Source organism: Xenopus tropicalis, chromosome 4 (assembly GCF_000004195.4).
Source record: "Xenopus tropicalis strain Nigerian chromosome 4, UCB_Xtro_10.0, whole genome shotgun sequence".
Taxonomy (NCBI): Eukaryota; Metazoa; Chordata; class Amphibia; order Anura; family Pipidae; genus Xenopus; species Xenopus tropicalis.
In genome coordinates, this window is record NC_030680.2 from 21,232,512 (window position 1) to 21,258,411 (window position 25,900).

Sequence of the window (25,900 nt, forward strand, 5' to 3'; positions counted from 1 at the left end):
TATCCCCCCACTGCTACTATAGGAACCATCTCTCCCTACTATACCTGCTATCCCACAGCCCCAGTCCCTTCCCAGAGGCTATTATCCCACTGCTACTATAGGCACCATCTCTCCCTACTATACCTGCTATCCCACAGCCCTGTCCCTTCCCAAAGGCTATTATCCCCCCACTGCTACTATAGGCACCATCTCTCCCTACTATGCCTGCTATCCCACAGCCACAGTCCCTTCCCAGAGGCTATTATCCCCCCCACTGCTACTATGGGCACCATCTCTCCCTACTATACCTGCTATCCCACAGCCACAGTCCCTTCCCAGAGGCTATTATCCCCCCACTGCTACTATAGGCACCATCTCTCCCTACTATACCTGCTATCCCACAGCCCCAGTCCCTTCCCAGAGGCTATTATCCCCCACTGCTACTATAGGCACCATTTCTGCCCAATATAAGTGCTTTGCTTCATGCATAGTCAAAAGGGAAAGAGTGTAACTGAGCTTTTCAACACACTTTCTAACTAAAACTGTTGCTCCATTATGTATGGGGTGCTAGAATAGTTATCCCAAGTTTGCTTCTCCAAAGACAGCTCCGAGAGGAAGCCTGACATCCCAGTAACCCTGTGTGTCAGAACTGAGAAACACTAGTTGCCCAGCAAAACTTTGTTTGAATCATTTTCTGGCAAGAGAGACTGGAAAAGATACCCTGTGCTTCTACCTAATCCTGGAGTCCTGTTACCATAACACTAAATAAAAGATTGCTTTGGCTCAAGGTAGTGCATCATTATAAAATGCTCATCTAATTAAGTGGAAAGGATTAAGAGGAATTTCATAATCTGCAAATGAGGTTCTTGGTTTGAAAGGCATCTTTGTGTGACTCTTGATTTAATGTGGGAAAGCAACTGATGTAATGGAAACAAACAAGAATGAAAAAGATGAAGAATCTCTTAGACACACAATAGAAATGAAGTTCTATTTAATTGGGTTTAATCTCAAAATATAGGAATATCCTATAATAGCAACTCATAGGTTAAAAAAAGTTCTATTTGTTTTTGTCTCAGTTTTATGTATGAAAACGATCCCTTTACAGAAATGGACTAATGTTCTTACTAGGACAAATAGGTATCGTATAAAATGGAGGCAAGAAACAAAAACATTGGGGTGCTCAATAACTTCTACTTACAGGTATGGGATCCCTTATCCGGAAACCCGTTATCCAGAAAGTTCTGAAATATGGAAAGGCCATCTCCCATAGACTCCATTGTAAGCAAATCATTTTAATTTTATAAAATGATTTCCTTTTTCTCTGTAATTATAAAACAGTACCTTGTACTTGATCCCAACTAAGATATAATTACCCCTTATTGGGGGCAGAACAGTCCTATTGGGTTAATTTAATGGTTAAATGATTCCCTTTTCTCTGTAATAATAAAGCAGTACCTGTACTTGATCCCAACTAAGATATAATTACCCCTTATTGGGGACAGAACAGCCCTATTGGGTTTATTTAATGGTTAAATGATTCCCTTTTCTCTGTAATAATAAAACAGTACCTGTACTTGATCCCAACTAAGATATAATTACCCACCTGGTCCACCCCGACCAATCCGGTTTCATGCCGGGCAGAGCGACAGATATCAATCTACGTCGACTATTTACAAACTTACAGACCCCCCACAGGGAAACCGGGTCGAGGGTCATAGCCTCCCTAGACTCGGAGAAAGCATTCGATTCTGTTGAATGGCCCTACCTATGGGAGGTCCTCAAAAGATTTGGCCTGGGACAGCAGTTCATCAAATGGGTCCAACTGCTATACCAAAACCCCACAGCCAAAATCAGAGTCAACGGTATTACCTCAGAACCCATTACCCTCTCTAGAGGCACTCGCCAAGGCTGCCCCCTCTCCCCTACCCTATTCGCTCTCGCCATTGAACCATTGGCCATACTTATACGGAACTCCCCCAGCATACAAGGTCTCACATACGGCAATATATCCGAGAAGGTATCATTGTTTGCGGATGATATCCTGGTATACCTAGCCAACCCTGCCCAATCGCTCCCAGCACTTCTCCTAGAGATCCAGAAATTCGGCAAATTCTCAGGTCTCAAAATAAACTGGGACAAATCCCAAGTATATACCTTAGACCAAACACCGGCAATTCCGCTCCCAACTGGTATGGAATTACAATGGGTCCAGTCCTTCAAATATCTGGGCATCCATGAACACTCCGATCCCACACAATTTATCAAGCTCAATCTTGACCCACTGATGGACCACATGGCCCAGACGCTGAAAGCATGGGTAAATTTACCACTCACACTCTGGGGGCGTATCAATCTACTGAAAATGGTCTTTCTCCCCAAACTCCTATATATATTCCATGCCACACCATACCCCCTCCCACGCTCACTATTCCGCAAACTCAACACCCTAATAATACCATATGTATGGGCAAACAAAACACCGCGTATCTCCTGGCAACGCCTAGCAGCACCACTGCAACAAGGAGGCCTGGCTCTCCCACACTTTTTCTTTTACTACCTGGCTTCCCAGATATCATATTTACACTGGCAGTTCTGCCCCAACCCGTACAACCCCAACATGGCCCTGCATGCCTCCCTCCTTAACTCCATGGAGGGTCTGGGCAACTCCCCCTACAGACATATTACTGACGGAGGTGCTCTACCCGACTCACTCAAAACCCCTCACAAAGCTTGGGCAGTGGCACTCAAACTCCTAGGCCACCCACTCCCACATCTATCTCCCCACATGGCCCTATGGGGTAACTCCCTACTCCCCCACCTCAAGAACCTACCTGACTTTACAATCTGGCCCAAACTAGGGATCAAAAAATTAGGCGACTTAGTCCAAGGTGCACAATTCCCTTCACACCAAGAACTGCGAAGGAAAGCACCCCAAGTGCACCTACATCTATTTAGATACCTACAGCTCAGGCACGCCTTTCAGGCGCAGTTCCAAACCCTAACCCCAACCCTGGTCTCACTGGACCTAGAAGCAACACTATACCAACCCCAAACCAAAAAGCTCCTATCTAGAATATATACCCACCTTCTGGCAACTAATGTCAAACCCTTCGAACGTGCATACAACCTGTGGACCACCGCTATTCCCAGCTTAACACTAGAGCACTGGGAGGAAACAACAGAAACCTGTTATGAATTCCTTATCTCCATACGGGACAGGTTGATCCAATACAAGGTCCTGCACCAACTATATATTACACCCACAAAACTCCACCGGTTCGGCAAAGCGCCTGACGATTGCTGCCCCAGGTGCAAATCCCCCCGAGCGGACTTTATTCACCTAATCTGGAGCTGCCCCCCCATAGCGCAGTTCTGGACTGCTGTGATGGACACTATCTCAACAGTGCTAGCGCTACCCAATGTCATCAATCCCACAACCTGTCTCCTAGGCACGGTGGAGGATATGCTCCCCACCAATGCAGCCAGAATAAGATTTAGATCCCTTACATTCTACGCCAAAAAAGCTATTATAATGAGATGGATGGGCAACAGTGTACCCACGCTCGAACTCTGGCAACAACTCGTCAACGCCGCCCTACCCCTTATAAAACTTACCTATGAGACCAGGGGGGCACACGGAAAATTTGAAAAAATATGGGCCACGTGGTGTGAATCTAATGGGCCCCTCACCCCTTAAAAGAACCGCGTCCGTATTAACACCTTGCAACAAAACTGTACTCATGATAACAAATCTGTATAACCAACTTGTATTGTGTAAAGTAACCAACCACTCATATCCATATATGTAACCTGTTTGTTTATGTTAACATTTTATTTCACTATCAATAAAAAGAAAAATAAACCTTTTAAAAAAAAAGATATAATTACCCCTTATTGGGGCAGAACAGCCCTATTGGGTTAATTTAATGGTTAAATGATTCCCTTTTCTCTGTAATAATAAAGCAGTACCTGTACTTGATCCCAACTAAGATATAATTACCCCTTATTGGGGACAGAACAGCCCTATTGGGTTTATTTAATGGTTAAATGATTCCCTTTTCTCTGTAATAATAAAACAGTACCTGTACTTGATCCCAACTAAGATATAATTACCCCTTATTGGGGCAGAACAGCCCTATTGGGTTTATTTAATGGTTAAATGATTCCTTTTTCTCTGTAATTATAAAACAGTACCTGTACTTGATCCCAACTAAGATATAATTACCCCTTATTGGGGGCAGAACAGTCCTATTGGGTTTATTTAATGGTTAAATGATTCCCTTTTCTCTGTAATAATAAAACAGTACCTGTACTTGATCCCAACTAAGATATAATTACCCCTTATTGGGGGCAGAACAGCCCTATTGGGTTTATTTAATGGTTAAATGATTCCATTTTCTCTGTAATAATAAAACAGTACCTGTACTTGATCCCAACTAAGATATAATTACCCCTTATTGGGGGCAGAACAGCCCTATTGGGTTTATTTAATGGTTAAATGATTCCCTTTTCTCTGTAATAATAAAACAGTACCTGTACCTGATTCCAACTAAGATATAATTACCCCTTATTGGGGGCAGAACAGCCCTATTGGGTTTATTTAATGGTTAAATGATTCCCTTTTCTCTGTAATAATAAAACAGTACCTGTACTTGATCCCAACTAAGATATAATTACCCCTTATTGGGGGCAAAACAAGCCTATTGGGTTTATTCAATATTTAAATGATTTTTAGAAGACTTAAGGTATGGAGATCCAAATTACGGAAAACCCCAAGTCCCGAGCAATCTGGATAACAGGTCCCATACCTGTATAAATTACCACAACCAAAAAGAGTTTGTTTTTTAGCCCCCCTTCCAATCTTCCCATTTGACAAATCTAGAGTCCAACATTTTAAAACAATGATCTCCAATTCATAAAAAAATGTCATGATCTCTGGACAGAATCAACTGCCGGCCCCAAATCTTCTCCCCAAATATGTACTAGATATAGTCCAGAGCTCACAAGGCTGGATCTTCAGAGCAGTGTTATTGTGCAGTAAAAGGAGCACCATGCTGTATCATCAACATAATATAATTGTACCGACAATTTCACATCTAAGTGCCGGGGTTGTTAGGGGTATGTACTATCCAGGGTTTGGGCAACGGGAGAGTAAGTACGACATAAACTTGTCTCAAGCACCGCAGATGACAGACATTTGTTTACCGTGGCAAAGAAAACAACGTGGGTGATATCTGGTGCTCAGATTGTATTGCAGTGACATAAGAAAACACACATAGTTATGGGAAATCACGGTTCATGACTTGTTATAATACACACCCATGATGCTGAAGGTATCAAATCACGTCTTTGTTTAAAACTCACATCTCGCAGATATTTCCAGCGGTTACTTGCCCTTTTTCTGCTGTACAGTGTATATGTGTTTTATATTAAAGAAACATGTCATACTGCATGGACCACCCAGGAAAAAATATTCACACAAAAAGAAAACATAAACTCATTTTCATTTTTTTCTTTTTAAAGGAGTAGTTTTTCCCGGTCGATAACAGGACACCGAGACCAAGAGGGGCTGGTAGAGCTGTGCTAGAGGCAGGTTGCTGGGGTCCCGGAGTGGTGGAAGCAGAGGTATGAGGGGTATGTGATACTGTAAAGGGTGATTGTACAGTAAGTACAAATATTTAATCTTCAATTGATAAATGAATACAAATTTTTTTTGTATCAGATTTTGTATCAGATTTTGCTGAATTTATTCTCGAAACACAAATTTGAGCTTTATATACAACTTAAATAATGAAACTTGACATCTTGCTGGGTATGCCCATGTTCAAAGTGTGTTGCTAAACTTTACTGCTAAATATTGGCATTAGACATTGATTTCCAAAACAGTGTGCCTTTTAGACCAGAGGATGTCATTTCAGTGAGGTGTATGGGGAATGTTTTGTACAACTTCATCAAAGTTACAGAACTAATGCTGTGTGGGCAGCTGCGTTTGTTTGATGCCCGTTTGCTAGTATAAGCTGTGTGTGGGCACGGAGCAATGCAAAGGATGCAGACAGACAGCAGAGGGCAGCACCAGTCCCAGGCTTAGATTCTAAGATAGACCCTGGCATTTCCAGTACACAGAGGCCCAAACAGCCCCCCCCCCCACACTAGCCCAATAAATAGTGACTGTCTATGGCATCTTACAGCAGCTCCTCTGGCATTTGCCTGAACCCACAGATTGCCAGTCCGGGCCTATTTAGCACAGGCAAAGAACTGCAGTAAGGTGGCCATACATGGAAAGATTTTAGCTACCGATTCAGATCCTTCAGACAGATTTGGCAGCTTATCTGCCTGTGTATGGCAGCCCAATGGGCCTACCTGATCAGCATTTGGCCTAAAATTGCCCAGATCTCGATCAGGCAGGTTTGATTTGCCGTCGGATTGGAGACCGAAAAGGCTCATTGATGAAGTCCTTGGTCCTACAATGCCGCTATTTTAATCTAATCATTTGACCCTAGGGCCAAACAATCGGATTAACCCGATATTGTCCACCTAAGGTGGGCATAATTAGAGAAGAGCTGCTCATTTGGTGACCTCACCAAATGAGCAGTTCACAATGTGTATGACCTTTACTCGTATTTATTAAATATAGTTTTGTGCTTTGGCCTCAGGATGTGCAATACTTGTCTAGAGGCAAATTAAATTGAGTGCTGCTTTTCCCCTATAATTGGTGAATCAATGATTTCCTATGGGAATGGCTTACTTTGCACAGAGCCATAAAGATTCCAGTCTATGTCTGGGGGCAGTAACAACAAAAATATTAATTAAAAAGATGTTGGCATATATTGCATTATTGGGACTATGTCCTTCATGATCTTTAATCACAGGCTGGTGCTCCCACCATTAAGTCCCCTTATTCTTCCCCTGTTTCGCGATACAAATCCTTTACTCTACTCACTTTTCCTGCACCTCCTGCATAGTAAATCTATGCAAAGAGTTGTAGAATAAATAGCTGACCATTAATGTTTGTTTTGGGGCAGCCAACAATACTTTTGCTCAAAGAGAGGAATAAAAAGTAGGGGTACTATGGCCCCTCTTGTCCTCTCCTCATCCTCCTTTTTTCAATGTCTATGAGTGACCCTTCTTCAGTTTGTTCAGTTCTAATAGTGTGTGTATGCTGTGTATAGAAGTGTAGGTCTGCCAGTACCCAATCTCAACATTGCTCTCATATACTGGCTCTAGGTACTGGTACTGGCTTCCAATAGCTGTGGGTCCTACAGTTTGAGTGTAGAAGAGGCTACTTAGGGGAATAACGCCTATATACTCTCTATTTAATATAAGTACCTTCAGTGGCCTCATTAATAAAAAATAGATCTCGAGTTTTGAAGTCGAAGAAAAAAAGTTTTACATGAAAAAAAATCCAACCTCACAAGCTTCTTGAAAAATTGGGTGCTGTATTTTATTGCTGGCTATACTAAACATTAACTGCATGACTTAGGAAAGATCACTAGGTGATACATGGTCAAGACATAGGAAAATAGGAACTCCAAATGATATGTGGTAAGCATATTCTTCCACTGCCCCAGTATGTGTGATAGAGAATTTTATTCTACCTTTTCTTGCCCTTTAAACTCACATAAACTGTACTTTGTGCTTGACCCTATCTTCTTGCCATGGGTTTATGAGAAGTCCTGACAAGCACATTTCTGGCTACAAACCCGGAGCAGATTTCTTTCCTGTTTCGATTTCCTGCTTGAATACTATATCTGGTTTCCCACAAGCTTTATGGCCTCTCCAGGGAAACTGGAACTTATCCTGCCTCCTGAAATATTTCCTTCCTTCTTTCCATTTTATATCTGACCACAAGGCAACGGCTTCAGTTCCCCCCGCACCTGCACCCCTCACCGAAGGCTCATTAGTTCTAAATATTGGGGACAGGGAACACGTTGCCTAATTGCAGGCCGGTTCGTAAAGTGATCTTCCATAGACCTGCTTCGTATCTTGTGTCGGTTCAACACGTTGAAAGTTCAGATTGCAAAGCTTTCTTTTTCCTGTAGGAATACATGGTAGGAAATGGTTTATGCATGGAAGTGTAGAACGGCCATATGTTATTTTCTTTTCATTGTATATTCATGCAGCACCTGCATCCTTCTCAGTAAATTAGTTACGCAGAATGAAGCTCCATCACAGAATGAGTTAACAGTTGCAGAATATTAAAGGGATACTGTCATGATTTTTATGGTATAACTTTTATTTACACTTTACTATTCACTCTGCCATTTAAAATGTTATTCTTGAACCAACAAATGTATTTGTAGCTGTAATATTGGTGTGTAGGCGCCATCTCAGTGCATTGTGCCTGAGTCTGAGCTTTCAGAAGGAGCCAGCGCTACACATTACAACTGCTTTCAGGTAACCTGTTGTTTCTCCTACTCCCATGTAACTGGAGGAGTCCCAAGCCAGACTTGGATTTCTTACTATTGAGTGCTATTCTGATACCTACTGGAAGCCGCTATCTTACTCCTTTCCCATTGTTCTGCTGATCGGCTGCTGGGAGGGGGGGGTATCACTCCAACTTGCAGCTCAGCAGTAAAGTGTGACTGAAGTTTATTAGAGCACAGGTCACATGGCTATGGCACCCTGGGAAATGAAGAATATGGCTAGCCACATGTAAAATATCATAATTAAATATAAGAAAATCTGTATGCGCTTTTGAAAAACAGATTACAATGCAGGATCCTGCTGGAGAAGCTCTATTCACTGATGGGTTTGGATAATGAGCCATTTAGCAAAGGTTGTACCTGTCTAATTACTTCTACATACTGCAGTGAGCCATTGGTCTTAAATATGAAATATTGAACCAGGGTGTACATGAAATTTATTTTTGTAGCATTCATATAAAAAGCTAATTTCATGTTATTTTATGCAGATAGACATAGAACATCAATGTAACCTCAAGCATTGTCTAACCTTATATCAAGGGTTAAAGCAGACTAAACCCTAAAATCTAATATGGCTAGAAATGCATTATTTAATATAGTGAACTTACTGCACCAGCCTAATGGTTTAGCATCTCTATAACAGGCCTTCAACATTGTGCACAGGAGCTCACCATCTTGGATTTTTTTTTAAGGTGTGTCAGTGGCACAGCACATGCTCAGTTGCTGTTAAGAAGTTAAGCTTAGGGGGTTGCCTGCCTGAGCTCATAGAAACTGATGCTATGGGGCTGTTTACTATATTCTGATGCACAGTGCACTGGTTTTTGAGCTGCCATGTGATGTGAATCTGAATTAGTTGCTAATGAGCTTTGTATTGTAAATTTATATTTTATATACAGTAAATTGTGTTGGTCACTAAGCTCAGGTAACAGTAGGGGTGGTTTAAGGGTTAGTAAGTCCCTAGTTAGTGCCCACCACCTCCAAGGACACAATCCAGGCCTGCCCATGACCCGCCCGAGCCCCTGACCTGCTTTCCGCCAATGCTGGTCCCCCAATTCCTATGGGTCCAGGTAGGACTAATGGAGATCCACTACTGAACAGCAGCCCAGAGCATGTGTGTTGAATCAACAGAACAAAAAATTGAGGAGCTACAGGGTTATATATATTGGGCTTGATATATTTTGCAAATGAACAGCGCTGCGTACATAAGTAGCACTTTATAAATAAAGATATATATACATACATACATACAAATTGGGTTGTGCAATTTTTAACTACATCTGTTAAAAATGTATCTATCTTCATCTCAATGGGCCCTCTGGTCTTGTGGGCCCCATTAGCAATCCCTGTGTGCTGTCATTATAATTAGCCAGTGTCTATATTCTATAGTATTCTAAGTAAATCCTGCACTTAGTTACTAGAACTGTAACAGTTAACTGAGATGAGAGAATTGTGTTTTGTTTGGTAAAGGTCCTGGCATAGTCTATGAAGCAAAGTTCTCTCAGGGTCTGTGAAAAGTCTTTTTGTTGCTTCTGAACCTGAAATCAAGAGGCGGCATAATGGCGTATTTATTTTCATATTTCTGCTGCACGGTCTCAGTTACATTCCTTATGCTGGGAATTCCAGCTTACCTTTCAAACACGGGGCCTGGGACTGACAGCAGCATTGATGCCTATTGATACCTTAATTGTTGCTCTCGACTCACATTTTGACGATCTGTCAGCAGCCCCGCTAATCCCTTCTGCTAAACTGGAATGAAACAATTATAACCTGCTTTTGTGCCCCAAAACTAAACTCAACTTCATTTTTTCACAAGTCTTTTATATGGAAAACGTCAAGTCTATAAATTTCATATTACAATACGTATATATGTACCTTTGCTGCATACTGCTACACCTACTGCTACAACTACTCCCATTGCCGAGTCTGCTTCGCCATGTCACCAACCTACCCCAGACATCATTTCCCCACTCCTGGCTTTTTCTGACCCCTACTATTCCATCCTTCTATGTACAACACATTCATTTTATCTGCTTATTATGTTGGGTTGAAAAACCCAACATACTGTTCTTCGACTTCAGCTTATTCTTCCGCTTTTTCTTCTTCTTAGCACCCCCCATTTTCTAAACACTACTCCTCCTACAGTTTTAGAGGTACAACACCCAAACTCTCCACACTTCTTCGCCCTATAGCGGAGCAGGTTGCTTGTGCTTTTCTAAGTGATCCCACCCCCCATCTTTTTGTGGCGCCGCTCTGAACACCCCAGTTTTCCCATTGACTTTGATAGGAAAGCTTTTCAAACTGCTGCCACTCTTACAGCTTTGAAGCTACACCCCCACAAACTTAAATAACATAATCATGGGGTCACCCCGAATTAAACAGCCAATCAGATTTTACCTATTGAGTTGGCGGAAATTCAACCTGCTGCCATTCTCACAGTAATAACACCAGGGTTCACAAACTTTATACAGTCAATCACTGGGTGACTATATAATTCAAGGTTCCTTTTTTTTAAAAAAAAAGTGGGCGAAGCCACCAACAGCCAATCATATTTTACCGTTTGGGGTAAATTCAGCCTGCTGCCATTTTCAGTATTATTACCAGAGCCCCAGAACTTTTCACAGTTGGTAACTAGAAGACTGCATTTTTAGTTTTTCCTTGGTTTCCCCATATTCCCCAATTGTGCGAGCTCCTCTTTATAGGTTATGAACAGATGTGAGTAAATCAGTTATGAGGCAAAACTGGCGATCGCACTAAAAGTGGCCCAGAACTGCACACAAACACACCTCACTCCATTCACTTTAGAACCCCCCATGGGAAACTGACAAGCTGACTCCACTCTAACAGAAATTGGATATAGGCAGCACCAAGTGGTGTAGGGTTTTATTTGGGCCTACGGTGAAAATAAGGTTTTGTCTAGAATGGGATCCACTAGGGACCCAGCAGGAGATCCTCTGGCAGGCTGGTAGGCCAGTCTAAGCATTGTGGCAGCAAGTTACCCTGAACTAGAGAATTATAATATAACAGGGATTTAAAACCAAGGCTTTCTTTATATTATTCTGCCAGTGAGCCCTAATTCAGCAGGCCTGGGGCAAATACAGTCCCTTATCCACCCATCCTTTGTCTACTACTTTTTATTTGTACTAACAACATGGTGGTACTGTAATAAAAATTTGCACCTTGTCTAGTAACCCATAGAAACCATTAATAAAACTAATGAATCAAAAAACTGCTGGTTTGTTATGGTGTTCTAGCCCTGGGTGCAGACTTATCCAAATGTATAGACAAAGTGTGTCGCTGTGAAGTACTGTGTAACGTGCTGGCACTATATAAGCAGAATTGTTAAAAACGTTTTTAATTAAAAAATATTTAATAGATATAAATTCTATGATATCAGGGATAGCTCTGTAAAATGCTGTGTAACATATTGGCCCTAAATAAATAAATCATAATGATTAAAGTTAATTGAAATTGTAATTGAAATTTATTCTGTGTTGGTTCTTGAACTTTTCTGTGTCAAACTTCCCTCCCTAGCTTGTTGCTATAGTAACTGATTATGACATCATCAATACAGCAGCTGTGATCCAACAAACATTATCACAGCTTGTTTACTGCTGAGGGAACAAACTGGTTGCTATAGTAACTGGCATTGTGACATCATCACAGCAGCTGTGATAGGGGGAGTTTCACTTTCCCAGCTCATTTCGCTTTTAGAAATGCTACTACTAACTATCTTTTTGTATTTATCTATTATCTATCAACAAATATTCAAAACTAATAACTGTACTATTTCTAAAAATATGAAATCTTGTGTCAAGAAAAGAACTGTAAGTATACAAAACAATTTTGGAATTACAGATATTTAATCATTTATATAATTTAGATATTTATATACAAAGTTGATTGAAATGAATGCATGTAACTAATACATGATATGCTGTTATGAAAGCAGCAGATTTTAAAATATTGGCCCTTATTTATATATACAGGTATGGGACCTATTATCCAGAATGCTTGGGACATGGGGATATCCGGTAATTTGGATCACCATACTTTAAATTTAAACATTAAATAAACCCAATAGGGCTGTTCTGCCCCCAATAAGGGGTAATTATATCTTAGTTGGGATCAAGTACAGGTACTGTTTTATTATTACAGAGAAAAGGGAATCATTTAACCATTAAATAAACCCAATAGGACTGTTCTGCCCCCAATAAGGGGTAATTATATCTTAGTTGGGATCAAGTACAGGTACTGTATTATTATTACAGAGAAAAGGGAATCATTTAACCATTAAATAAACCCAATAGGACTGTTCTGCCCCCAATAAGGGGTAATTATATCTTAGTTGGGATCAAGTACAGGTACTGTTCTATTATTACAGAGAAAAGGGAATCATTTAACCATTAAATAAACCCAATAGGACTGTTCTGCCCCCAATAAGGGGTAATTATATCTTAGTTGGATCAAGTACAGTACTGTTTATTAACCAATAGGGTAATTTCTTAGTTGGGATCAAGTACAGGTACTGTTTTATTATTACAGAGAAAAAGCAAATATATTTCAACATTTTGAATTGTTTGATTAAAATGGTGTCTGTGGGAGATGGCCGTCCTGTAATTTGAAGCTTTCTGGATAACAGGTCCCGGATAATGGATCCCATACCTGTATATCACATAAGTATATGTTTAAGTACAGGGACCATGATACTTCCTTTGTACCAATGATCATATAATATTTAAAGGGGTGGTTCACCTTCAGGTAAACTTTTAGTATATTATAGAATGGCCTATTCTTAGCAACTTTGCCTTTCTCTTCTGTCTCTTTCCATCTTTTAAATGGGGGTCACTGACCCCAACAGTAAAAATCCTCCTGCTCTGCGAGGCTACAATTTTATTGTGACTTTTTAATTACTTATCATTTTATTTAGGCCTTCATCTATTCATATTCCCCGCTCTCTTTTAAACCACTGCCTGGTTGCTAGATTAAATTGGACCCTAGCAACAAGATAGCTTTTGAAATTCCAAACTGGTGAGCTGCTGAACAAAAAAGCTAAATATTTAAAAAATGTCAAATAATAGAAAATGAAGGCCAACTGCAAATTGTCTCAAAATAGCACCTCTACATCATACTAAAGGTTAATTTAAAGATGAACGACCCCTTTCAAGGTTCTGCCACTAATTCTACTTTGTATCTTTGTGCAGCAGAAGAAACATAAGAGACCTTCAGTGATTGGTCCTTTTGTATTTGTGATGCTGATTGTGCTACTCCCTTGTTGTGAGACCACATCAGGTAATTATAGGATTCTGTTATTTTGCACCGATGTGCCAGTATAAATGATTTCCCCTTTTTCCTTAGCTTTCCATGTCTAATTACAGTATAACCCTACAGACTGTTGCTCTGGGTTCTTACATTGCTTTTTCTTTTATTTCTTTTAGCTGTGAAACGCATCACGTTATTCAGGCACAAAATCGTACTTAAGGCTGGTACTCGGAGTCTACTTCCCTGCATGTTCTACTCCGACAGTGCACTTAATCCAGCCGAACTTGCATTAGAATGGGGGAAGGTTCCTGTAGGTGGAGGGAAGTACACCACTTTAATCCACCTTAACAGCAGCAGTGTTAAGACCTTCCATGAGAACAGTGAGAAATACCAGCTCTTTGTCTCTCTGGTGCCAAGTGGGAACTGTACTCTGATTATCAATCCCACAGAAGACACGGACAGTGGAACATATGAATTCTGGATGTTGGTGAATGAGGAACTGTATGAACCCTCTTCCAAGATCAAAGTTGACATTTTGGATGAAAAGAAAACTTCTTGTAAGTCTTTGAAATATCATGTTTTAAAGGGAAAGAAATGGGGAATTGTCTAAGAAAAATCTCATATAGATTTGCAACTTTAGTGTTGAATGGTTTGTGGGACCTACTCTTGCATGGGCATTAAAGTTACTGCCCCATCTTACTTACTTGTTATATCAGTCATTTTAGGCCATTGGCGCTCTTTTCTTACTCATCTTTTTTTTTTACAGCTCAATCACGGGCATTTTGGTCCAAGAAAACTACAACCGCTTCAACGACTACAACTACTAGAACAACTCCAACTATTAAAACTACTAAAATAACTACAACTACTAGAACCACTACCACCACTCCAACTAGTAGAACTACTGTAAAAACCAGCACAAAGCCGCCAGCTACAGACAGCAGTGATAACGCCATGAGCGCGGTACCTGTAGCGCTGCTCATTGTCCTACCAGCGCTTGTGCCAGCCATAGTCATTTTAGGACTTGTAAGGTAAGTCAAGCACACAATTACCTGTAGATTGCTTGTTTAGAATTATTCCCAAATGTTTCTGTGTTAGACATTATTGAAAGTGCATAGATGCAATAATAATAATTAATAATAGCTTCCCATTAAGAAAGTATTCATGAACTGTAATCTTGTTTTATTCCTACAGTTATCTGTATTGCAAATTGAAGTTTAAACGTGAATCTGTGGATGTAGAAAACCCACAAGTGAGCACCCCAGCAACAGAGTCTCAGAGGTATGTAAGCCTGAAATGTCTTCTTTCCCTTTAGTTTCCTAAATCCATGACTTTCTATTCACTTCTATCTTATCTATCATGGAATGCATACATTCTGCATTGATTCTATAAACCATTATTTAGTGAAAGGCAGGGGTACCCAGGATACATTAATAATGCTTTTATTTGTATTATAAACCAATCATTCACCAGAAAAGCAGATTAGCTAATAAAATGATGCTGTTATTTTGTAGTGCAACAACTCTTGAAGTTGAGGAGGAAATTGATGAGGAGGAAACTAGTGAAGAAGAGGAAACTAGTGAAGAAGAGGAAACTAGTGAAGAGGAATCTAGTGAAGACGAGGAAACCAGTGAAGAAGAGGAAACTAATGAGGATGGCAATGAGAAGTGATCTCTTAAAGAGACGAGACAATGAAAAAGAATATGAATCGTTGTCTCCAGAGCAGGAGTGGAATAACGGGGTACCATGCCCACATCGGTTCATCTGGTGATGTAGAGAAGCCTGCTCCAGTGAATTAACAGCGTATGGGCATGGTACCTACATTGTACAGGCCACAAAGGGTGGCAAATGTGTAGGACCGCATCATAAGAAAGAAGGGAGCTGCACAGAATTAGGGGAGATTTAAATCGTTGTCAAATCTTCCTACCCAATGCGGCTCCCTTTGGTGCGGGGGTGGGTTAGGGGCACATCGGTGGTACAAGACCACCTGACATACGTCTACGTATAGATATATGTTTAGATCTTCATAGCACTATAGTGGTGCTAGAGCTGTATCTATTTAAATGAAAATAAAAAAATAAAATGTAAAAAATAAAACTTTTGCCCCTGTCATTTAAATGTTTTGTTTTAGTGGACGCTGAGATGTGTTCAATAATATCTTCTCCTGTCTGCTGAGAAAATAGGTGTTCCATGTCTGGCATATATATATGTCCTGAGTCCCTGGCCTTTGGTATGGCTATGGTTTAAACCAGTGCTGACAGGAATTTCTCCCTTTTTTAAACCACGCCCATTTTAGCACAAGAGCTTTTAAGACCATACCCACATTGAAGGTCGCCACACACCAAAATAACAAGTAATTGGTGCTCACTGCAGGGAAATTCCCCTTCACTCATATGTGATAGAAGTTCAAGTTCATTTCCCACAGGCAGCTAAGGGCAGGCAGAGTATGGCACACACAGGCAGCATAGAGCAGGCAGAGTAGGCACACACAGGCACCATACTGCCGGCATTGTATGGCACACACAGGCATACAATTCATTAACCAACCAAAATTTTCTACCCATGGCGATCGACTAAACGACTGACCACTATGGTAGGAAAATTATGGAGAAGACAATTAGCAACCCACACGTGGTCTGAAAACTAGGTTTGAGACAATTTTATCAGTATGTGTATTGCCAGCCTAAGAAAGAAATTCGCTGACAGTTTTTATGTATGTATGTATAACTTTATTTATAAAGCACTGTACACTGTAGCGCTGTACAATCTTACAATAAATACATAGGGAGTAAGTGCCACAAGGTATGGGACATAGTAGGAAGGAGGTCCCTGCCCTGTAGAGGCAGTGGTTGGATAACATACAGGGACAAATTGGAAAGGAAGAGTGCACCAGGTATGGGCATTTACCCTAAAGGAGAAAGAAAGGAAAACTAAGTAAGTTTTATCAGAAAGGTCTATGTAAATACAGCCATAAGCACTTACAGTAATGCTGCACTGAGTTCTCTATCAAAAGAAACACAGGATTTCTTGTCTCTTTTTTAGTAAACATAATGTTCCAGTGTATGCCTTCCTCTCTCAGAAACATCCTTAATTCCCATGGCCAGAGTGAGCGCAGTTCTCTCCTCTCTCCTGCTCCCACCTCCCACCAGAATGCTAAGTACTCCCTCCCCCTCCCTTAGAATATGTGATCTCAGCTGCAATGGCTACACTGCAAACAGGAAGCTATTTAAAATGGCAGCTGCTACCTTAAGCAAAGGGAGAATGCTTCTAATGCTGTTTACTTAGGCATGGTAATGGTTTCTGCAGAATAAATGTATTGTTCTAGGTGGCACTAATGTAGCAAATCTATTAGCAGTAAAATGCCAAAATGACTTTCCTTCTCCTTTAAAGGAGAAGGAAAGCAAAAAAACGATATACCTATTTTTGATTAGGGCATCAGCCCCTCTCTTGAACCGCTACATTAAGAAGTTAGCCGCTGCTTGTGGATCGGCGCACCATGCCTGAGAAGAATCTCCCTTGTTCAATCTTTGGCGCCGACATTTTCAAAATGCGTGACATCACTTCCCCCTTCGGGCGCTTCTACTGCGCATGCGCCGCTTCCTGAACCCTGTGACCTGAGAGTACTGAGTGGCGTGCTTGTCTGTCAAGCAGCCTTATTTGCGCAGAGTGAGTTTTGGGGCAGAAGGGTTTAAAGCGCCCTGATCTTTATTTTCTCCCTGGTATTTTTCAGCCTGTGGATGTGGGATAGTGGAACTATGGCTGGGGATGTGGGACTGTGGCTGTGGGATGGCTGGGGATGTGGGACTGTGGCTGTGGGATAGTGGAACTGTGGGATGGCTGGTGGGTGTGGGACTGTGGCTGTGGGATGGCTGGGGATGTGGGACTGTGGCTGTGGGATGGCTGGGGATGTGAGACTGTGGCTGTGGGATAGTGGAACTGTGGGATGGCTGGTGGGTGTGGGACTGTGGCTGTGGGATGGCTGGGGATGTGGGACTGTGGGCTGGGGATGTGGGACTGTGGCTGTGGGATAGTGGAACTGTGGGATGGCTGGTGGGTGTGGGACTGTGGCTGTGGGATGGCTGGGGATGTGGGACTGTGGCTGTGGGATAATGGGACTGTGGGATGGCTGGTGGGTGTGGGACTGACTGTGGCTGTGGGATAGTGGGACTGTGGGATGGCTGGGGATGTGGGACAGTGGCTGTGGGATGGCATTTTACTTACTTAGTCTGTAATGCAGTTTGAAGTTGGCACAGGAAAGTCTTTCTGCTCTATCCAACTCGATTTCAGCACAGCAAATGCAGCCAGAAGCACTGTGCAGGACTAGAAAAAACACAGGAGCATTCCGATTGGACAGTAGAGTGAAGTGGGCGGGGCTAACGGGTCAAACATTTCTTCAGAGACTGCAGATCTTGAAAGGAAAAAAAAACAAAAAACGGAGCTCTCTGCTGTGCACTGAGCATGTCTGTGTCCTGGACAATCTGTGTTCAGTGAGACAGGAAGCTGCACAGGCTTAGAGCAGGTACTGCATTTACTGACAAGACTTTTCCATTTCAGAGCCAGATGAGTTCAGAAAATATGTTAAGGACTGTGTTAAGGCTAAGTTATTGAGCTCATGTTGTTTTTAGACTTTCCTTGTCCTTTAAGCGCAGGACTTGGCAAAATAATGTTTTAGTGCTCCAGAAGGTAGCATTTGAGTTTTTTATTAAGGAGAGTGAGAGTGTTCCCTACGGAGGGATTCAGGGATAGAGTTCCAGAGGTAAGTGAGGCTGAGGACTCAACACCATCTTAGGTAGTTGGTTCCCCATGTCTTGCTTTCCATAAAATGTTGTAAGCCTCAGCTGAGATTGTTTGTTGGTTGGTTTCCCCATATTCCCCAGTTGTGCAAGCTCCACTTTATAGGTTACGAACAGATGTGAGTATATCAGTTATGACTAACTATAGAGTTGGCGCTCTTATATAAATCCAAATACAAAATGTGTTTATTTAATAATAATCAAATCAAAATTTTTATTTTCTCCATGATAAGGCAGTTCATAATACATTAAAACAATAAGACAAGATTAGTGGTTTAACAAAAGTACAATATATATGTATATATAAATCGGATATAGGAGCAGATAACTTATCCCCTCTCCCGGGTTAGAATCAATCTCTTTATAGACACACCCAATGGCGGTGTTATAAAGAGCAGTGTTTTATGGCTCATGGAAGATAAACTGGGTGCTAGCTGTTTTCCCATATACTGTATACACTTTTTTTAATATATGTTTTTATTGTTGTACGTATTCTAAGTAAAAGTGATTAAGTATGAGTTATGTAGACTGTGCATACCAACACACACATAGTCCTGATAAGTGAGGTAGATTCTGCACCTTACCCTTTGTGGGGTATAAAGGGTTAACAAATTAGTATATGCAGGATTACTGGTATAAGTGGGAAGTAGAATGCCCCCTGTGACTAGCTCTTCAAAAAGCGCAGGTGCGCGAAACGCGTAGAGATTGTGTGCGCAGGCTAAAGGTATCCGTAGCTGTAGAAGCAGCGTGACGTCAGACGCAACAGACCGCGCGGTGGGACAGTAACCGTGCAGCTCGGAGACACCTGCTTGCTCTTTTGTAAGTTCCCGGCCGGGACAACTTAGATTTTATGTGATATTTTAACTGAATAGGGGGATCTAAGGTTACTCGAAGCCCTAAGGGCACACATTATTACTTAGCAGCCAGCGGTTTCTTTCCCGCATTAAGATTAAGAACGCATCAACCCCTCATATAAAAGTGCATGTGAATGTACGTATAACCTCTGTGTTCTGCATTATACCTATTTGACCTGGAGGTGGGCATAGAGAGTACTGTTTCTATTTTTGCTGATGACACTAAATTGTGCAAAACTATAAGTTCCATGCAGGATGCTGCCACTTTGCAGAGCGATTTGACAAAATTGGAAAACTGGGCAGCAAACTGGAAAATGAGGTTCAGTGTTGACAAGTGCAATGTTATGCACTTTGTTAGAAATAATATAAATGCACGTTATCAACTGAATGGTAGTTTGTTGGGGGTTTCCTTAATAGAAAAGGTTCTAGGGGTTTGTGTAGATAACAAGTTGTCTAATTAAAGGCAGTGTCATTCTGTGGCTACTAAAGCAAATAAAGTGCTGTCTTGTATAAAAAAGGCATTGACTCACCTTGAGTATGGGGGGCAGTTTTGGGCTCCAGTCCTTAAGAAGGATATTAATGAGCTGGAGAGAGTGCAGAGACGTGCAACTAAACTGGTTAAGGGGATGGAAGGGTTAAACTATGAGGTTAGACTGTCAGGGTTGAGGTTGTTTTCTCTGGAAAAGAGGCGCTTGCGAGGGGACATGATTACTCTGTACAAGTACATTAGAGGGGATTATAGGCAGATGGGGGATGTTCTTTTTTCCCATAAAAACAATCAACGCACCAGAGGTCACCCCTTTAGATTAGAGGAACGGAGCTTCCATTTGAAGCAGTTTAGGGGGTTCCTCACGGTGAGGGCAGTGAGGTTGGGGAATGCCCTTCCTAGAGATGTGGTAATGGCAGATTCTGTTAATGCCTATAAGAGGGGCCTGGATGAGTTCTTGAACAATCAGAATATCCAAGGCTACTGTGATACTAATATCTACAGTTAGTATTAGTGGTTGTATATATAGTTTATGTATGTGAGTGTATAGATTGGTGGGTGTGGGTTGTGAGTGCTGGGTTTACTTGGAAGGGTTAAACTTGATGGTCTTTTTTCAACCCTATGTAACTATGTATTGATACCCATAAATGTACTCTATTCAAGAAATAGAACTCTAAAACTAATAATTAGCTAAGGGGAATCTGCTCTTTATAACACCGCCATTGGGTGTGTCTATATAGAGATTGATTCTAACCCAGGAGAGAGGCTAAGTTATCTGCTCCTTTATCCGATTTATATATACATATATATTGTACTTTTTTTAAACCACTAATCTTGTCTTATTGTTTTAATGTATTATGAACTGCCTTATCACAGAGAAAATAAAAATTGATTTTAATTAAATAAAGACATTTTGTATTTGGATTTATATAAGAGCGCCAACTCTATAGTTAGTCGGGATTAAACATTACACAGGATTTGGTGGAGGAAGGCGGCTCCCTAACTTCATTAATGCACTTAATTTAAATAGGAATTTTGGCTATAAAGGCAGTAATTGTGGTGTGCATTTTAAGATTTTTTTTTCCTTTTTCACAATTAGTGAAATTTAAACTTAAAACTTTTTGCACAGTGGCGCGGGTTTAGTTGTTTTAATATTAAAGTATATCAGTTGTGTTAGTTGAGGCAAAACTGCACTAGAAGTGGCCCAGAACTGCACACAAACACACCTCACTCCATTCACAACTGATTCAAAGCAAATGGCATCAAGTTACTTTCATAAAATTCCCAAGTGCACAAGTTTCTGGTTTCTCACATATCCCCTGCTTGTGGCATGGTCTTCACTTGTCAATGAGATTATGACAGTTGCATTTCATTGATAGTAATTTGTTCCATGAACATTATTGTTTTTATAGACAGTGCCAGCCAGTATGGGACCAGCTCTCCTAGGGCCCCATGGGAAACTGACAAGCTGACACCACTCTAACAGAAATTGGATATAGGCAGCACCAAGTGGTGTAGGGTTTTATTTGGGCCTACGGTGAAAATAAGGTTTTGTCTAGAATGGGATCCACTAGGGACCCAGCAGGAGATCCTCTGGCAGGCTGGTAGGCCAGTCTAAGCATTGTGGCAGCAAGTTACCCTGAACTAGAGAATTATAATATAACGGGGATTTAAAACCAAGGCTTTCTTGCTTGATATTATTCTGCCAGTGAGCCCTAATTCAGCAGGCCTGGGGCAAATACAGTCCCTTATCCACCCATCCTTTGTCTACTACTTTTTATTTGTACTAACAATATGGTGGTACAGGTATGGGACCCGTTATCCAGGGACCTGGGGTTTTCCGGATAAGGGGTCTTTCTGTAATTTGGATCTCCTACCTTAAGTCTGCTAAAAACATTATTTAAACAGTAATTAAACCCAATAAGGATTAATTATATCTTAGCTGGGATCAATTACAAGGTACTGTTTTAAAGATGTGAATTATTTTATTAAAATGGAGTCTATGAGAGATGGACTTTCTGTAATTCAAAACTTTCTGGATATTGGGTTTCCGGATAAGGGGTCTGATACCTATACTATAATAAAAATTTGCACCATGTCTAGTAACTTGTGGTGCAGACTTATCCAAACGTACAAAGTGCACTCAGATCAGATCACGTCTCTCTATTAAGTTGTTTAGGATTTTTCTAGGATTTATTAGGGGCATATTTATTAAAGAGCATGCTCTCAGCTTTACCCCTTGTTAAATATGCCCCTAAGTTAGAAAGCTAATGATATGTGCAAGGGCAGGTACTTATACTTTAATCGCTGTGAAGTACTGTGTAACGTGCTGGCACTATATAAGCATAATTATTTAAAAAGTTGTTTATTTTATAGATATAAATTCTATGATATCAGAGATATCTCTGTGATGTGCTGTGTATCATATTGGTGCTATATAAATTAAGCATAATGATTAAAAATTGTTTGTTTCTTGTTTTTGAACTTTTCTGTTTCAAAATTCCCTCCCTAGCTTGTTGCTATAGTAACTGATAGGCCATTATGACATCATTGATACAGCAGCTGTGATCCAACAAACATTATCACGGCTTGTTTCCTGCTGAGGGAACAAACTGGTTGCTATAGTAACTGGCATTGTGACATCATCAACACAGCAGCTGTGATAGGGGGAGTTTCACTTTCCCAGCTCATTTCGCTTTTAGAAATGTTACAGCTAACATTTTGTTACATCTTATTCTATCTATTTATTATATATAAACTAATATTCATAAATAATAACCATACTATTTCTAAAAATATGAAATCTTGTGTCAAGAAAAGAACTGTAAGTATACAAAACAAATTTGAAATTACAGATATTTAATAATGAATATAATTTAGATATTTAGTTTATTGGAATGAATGCATGTAACTAATACATGATATAAAAAAGCAGCAGATTTAAAAATATTGGCCCATATATATATATATATGCAGGTATGGGACCTATTATCCAGAATGCTTGGGACATGGGGATATCTGGTAATTTGGATCGCCATACTTTAAATTTAAACATTAAATAAACCCAATAGGGTTTTTTGCCCCCAATAAGGGGTAATTATATCTTAGTTGGGATCAAGTACAGGTACTGTTTTATTATTACAGAGAAAAGGGAATCATTTAACCATTAAATAAACCCAATAGGGCTGTTCTGCCCCCAATAAGGGGTAATTATATCTTAGTTGGGATCAAGTACAGGTACTGTTTTATTATTACAGAGAAAAGGGAATAATTTAACCATTAAATAAACCCAATAGGGCTGTTCTGCCCCCAATAAGGGGTAATTATATCTTAGTTGGGACCAAGTACAGGTACTGTTTTATTATTACAGAGACAAATCAAATAAATTTCGACATTTTGAATTGTTAGATTCTGTGGGAGGTGGCCTTCCCGTAATTTGAAGCTTTCTGGATAACAGGTCCCGGATAATGAATCCCATACCTGTATATCACATAAGTAGATGTGTACGTACAGGGACCATGATTCTTCCCTTGTACCAATGATCATATAATATTAGAGCTACTGATTTTAAAGGGGTGGTTCACCTTCAGGTAAACTTTTAGTATATTATAGAATGGCCTATTCCTAGCAACTTTGCCTTTCTCTTCTGTCTCTTTCCATCTTTCAAATGGGGGTCACTGACCCCAACAGTAAAAATCGTCCTGCTCTGCGAGGCTACAATTTTATTGTGACTTTTTAATTACTTATCATTTTATTTAGGCCTTCATCTATTTATATTCCCCACTCTCTTTTAAACCACTGCCTGGTTGCTAGATTAAATTGGGCCCTAGCAACAAGATAGCTTTTGAAATTCCAAACTGGAGAGCTGCTGAACAAAAAAGCTAAATATTTAAAAAATGTCAAATAATAGAAAATGAAGGCCAACTGCAAATTGTCTCAAAATAGCACCTCTACATCATACTAAAGGTTAATTTAAAGGTGAACAACCCCTTTCAAGGTTCTGCCACTAATTCTACTTTGTATCTTTGTGCAGCAGAAGAAACATAAGAAACCTTCAGTGATTGGTCCTTTTGTATTCGTGATGCTGATGCTGATTGGGCTACTCCCTTGTTGTGAGACCACATCAGGTAATTATAGGATTCTATTATTTTGCACCAATGTGCCAGTATAAATGATTTCCCCTTGTTTCTTAGCTCTCCATGTCTAATTACAGTATAACCCTACAGACTGTAGCTCTGGGTTCTTACATTGCTTTTTCTTTTATTTCTTTCAGCTGTTAAACGCATCACATTATTCAGGCACAAAATCGCACTTAAGGCTGGTACTCGGAGTCTACTTCCCTGCATGTTCTACTCCGACAGTGCACTTAATCCAGCCGAACTTGCATTAGAATGGGGGAAGGTTCCTGTAGGTGGGGGAAAGTACACCACTTTAATCCACCTTAACAGCAGCAGTGTTAAGACCTTCCATGAGAACAGTGAGAAATACCAGCTCTTTGTCTCTCTGGTGCCAAGTGGGAACTGTACTCTGATTATCAATCCCACAGAAGACACGGACAGTGGAACATATGAATTCTGGATGTTGGTGAATGAGGAACTGTATGAACCCTCTTCCAAGATCAAAGTTGACATTTTGGATGAAAAGAAAACTTCTTGTAAGTCTTTGAAATATCATGTTTTAAAGGGAAAGAAATAGGGAATTGTCTAAGAAAAATCTAATATAGATTTTCAATTTTAGTGTTGAATGGTTTGTGGGACCTACTCTTGCATGGGCATTAAAGTTACTGCCCCATCTTACTTACTTGTTATATCAGTCATTTTAGGCCATTGGCGCTCTTTTCTTACTCATCTTTTTTTTTTTTTTACAGCTCAATCACGGGCATTTTGGTCCAAGAAAACTACAACCGCTCCAACTATTACAACTACTAGAACCACTCCAATGACTAAAACCACTAGAACAACTACAACTACTAGAACTACTACCACCACTCCAACTAGTAGAACTACTGTAAGAACCAGCACAAAGCCGCCAGCTACAGACAATAGTGATAACACCATGAGCGCGGTACCTGTAGCGCTGCTCATTGTCCTACCAGCGCTTGTGCCAGCCATAGTCATTTTAGGACTTGTAAGGTAAGTCAAGCACACAATTACCTGTAGATTGCTTGTTTAGAATTATTCCCAAATGTTTCTGTGCTAGACATTATCGAAAGTGCATAGATGCAATAATAATAATAATAATTAATAATAGCTCGCTATTAAGAAAGTCTTCATGAACTGTAATCTTGTTTTATTCTTACAGTTATCTGTATTGCAAATTGAAGTTTAAACGTGAATCTGTGGATGTAGAAAACCCACAAGTGAGCACCCCAGCAACAGAGTCTCAGAGGTATGTAAGCCTGAAATGTCTTCTTTCCCTTTAGTCTCCTAAATCCATGACTTTCTATTCACTTCTATCTTATCTATCATGGAATGCATACATTCTGCATTGATTCTATAAACGATTATTTAGTGAAAGGCTATTAATAATACATTAATAATGCTTTTATTTGTGTTATAAACCAATCGTTCACCAAAAAAGCAGATTAGCTAATAAAATGATGCTGTTATTTTGTAGTGCAACAACTCTTGAAGTTGAGGAGGAAGAAACTAGTGAAGAAGAGGAAACTAGTAAAGAGGAAACTAGTGAAGAAGAGGAAACTAGTAAAGAGGAAACTAGTGAAGAAGAGGAAACTAGTGAAGAAGAGGAAACTAATGAGGATGGCAATGAGAAGTGATCTCTTAAAGAGAAGCCAAGTGAAGACAATGAAAAAGAATATGAATCGTTGTCTCCAGAACCAGGAGTGGAATAACGGGGTACCATGCCCACATCGGTTCATCTGGTGATGTAGAGAAGCCTGCTCCGGTGAACTGACAGCGTATGGGCATGGTACCTACATTGTACAGGCCACAAAGGGTGGCAAATGTGTAGGACCGCATCATAAGAAAGAAGGGAGCTGCACAGAATTGGGGGAGATTTAAATCGCTGTCAAATCTTCCTACCCAATGCGGCTCCCTTTGGTGCGGGGGTGGGTTAGGGGCATACGTGTACGTATAGATACTTGTG

At 40.4% G+C, this 25,900-nt stretch overlaps 2 protein-coding genes across 2 annotated transcripts; both read left to right on the forward strand.

Annotated features, from left to right (window-relative positions):
* Window positions 1–13,555: 13,555 nt before the first annotated feature.
* Window positions 13,556–15,647, forward strand: LOC116410528 (chitinase 3-like). Its single transcript, XM_031901374.1, has 5 exons — window positions 13,556–13,691; window positions 13,838–14,218; window positions 14,428–14,692; window positions 14,856–14,942; window positions 15,176–15,647. Exons 1-5 carry the CDS (start codon window positions 13,652–13,654, stop codon window positions 15,330–15,332), a joined length of 930 nt encoding a protein of 309 aa, XP_031757234.1. The 5' UTR covers window positions 13,556–13,651; the 3' UTR covers window positions 15,333–15,647.
* An 8,202-nt stretch (window positions 15,648–23,849) lies between these two features.
* On the forward strand, window positions 23,850–25,900 carry LOC116410543 (cell wall protein DAN4-like). The gene is made up of 5 exons (XM_031901388.1): window positions 23,850–23,922; window positions 24,069–24,449; window positions 24,663–24,927; window positions 25,097–25,183; window positions 25,412–25,900. Exons 1-5 carry the CDS (start codon window positions 23,877–23,879, stop codon window positions 25,569–25,571), a joined length of 939 nt encoding a protein of 312 aa, XP_031757248.1. The 5' UTR covers window positions 23,850–23,876; the 3' UTR covers window positions 25,572–25,900.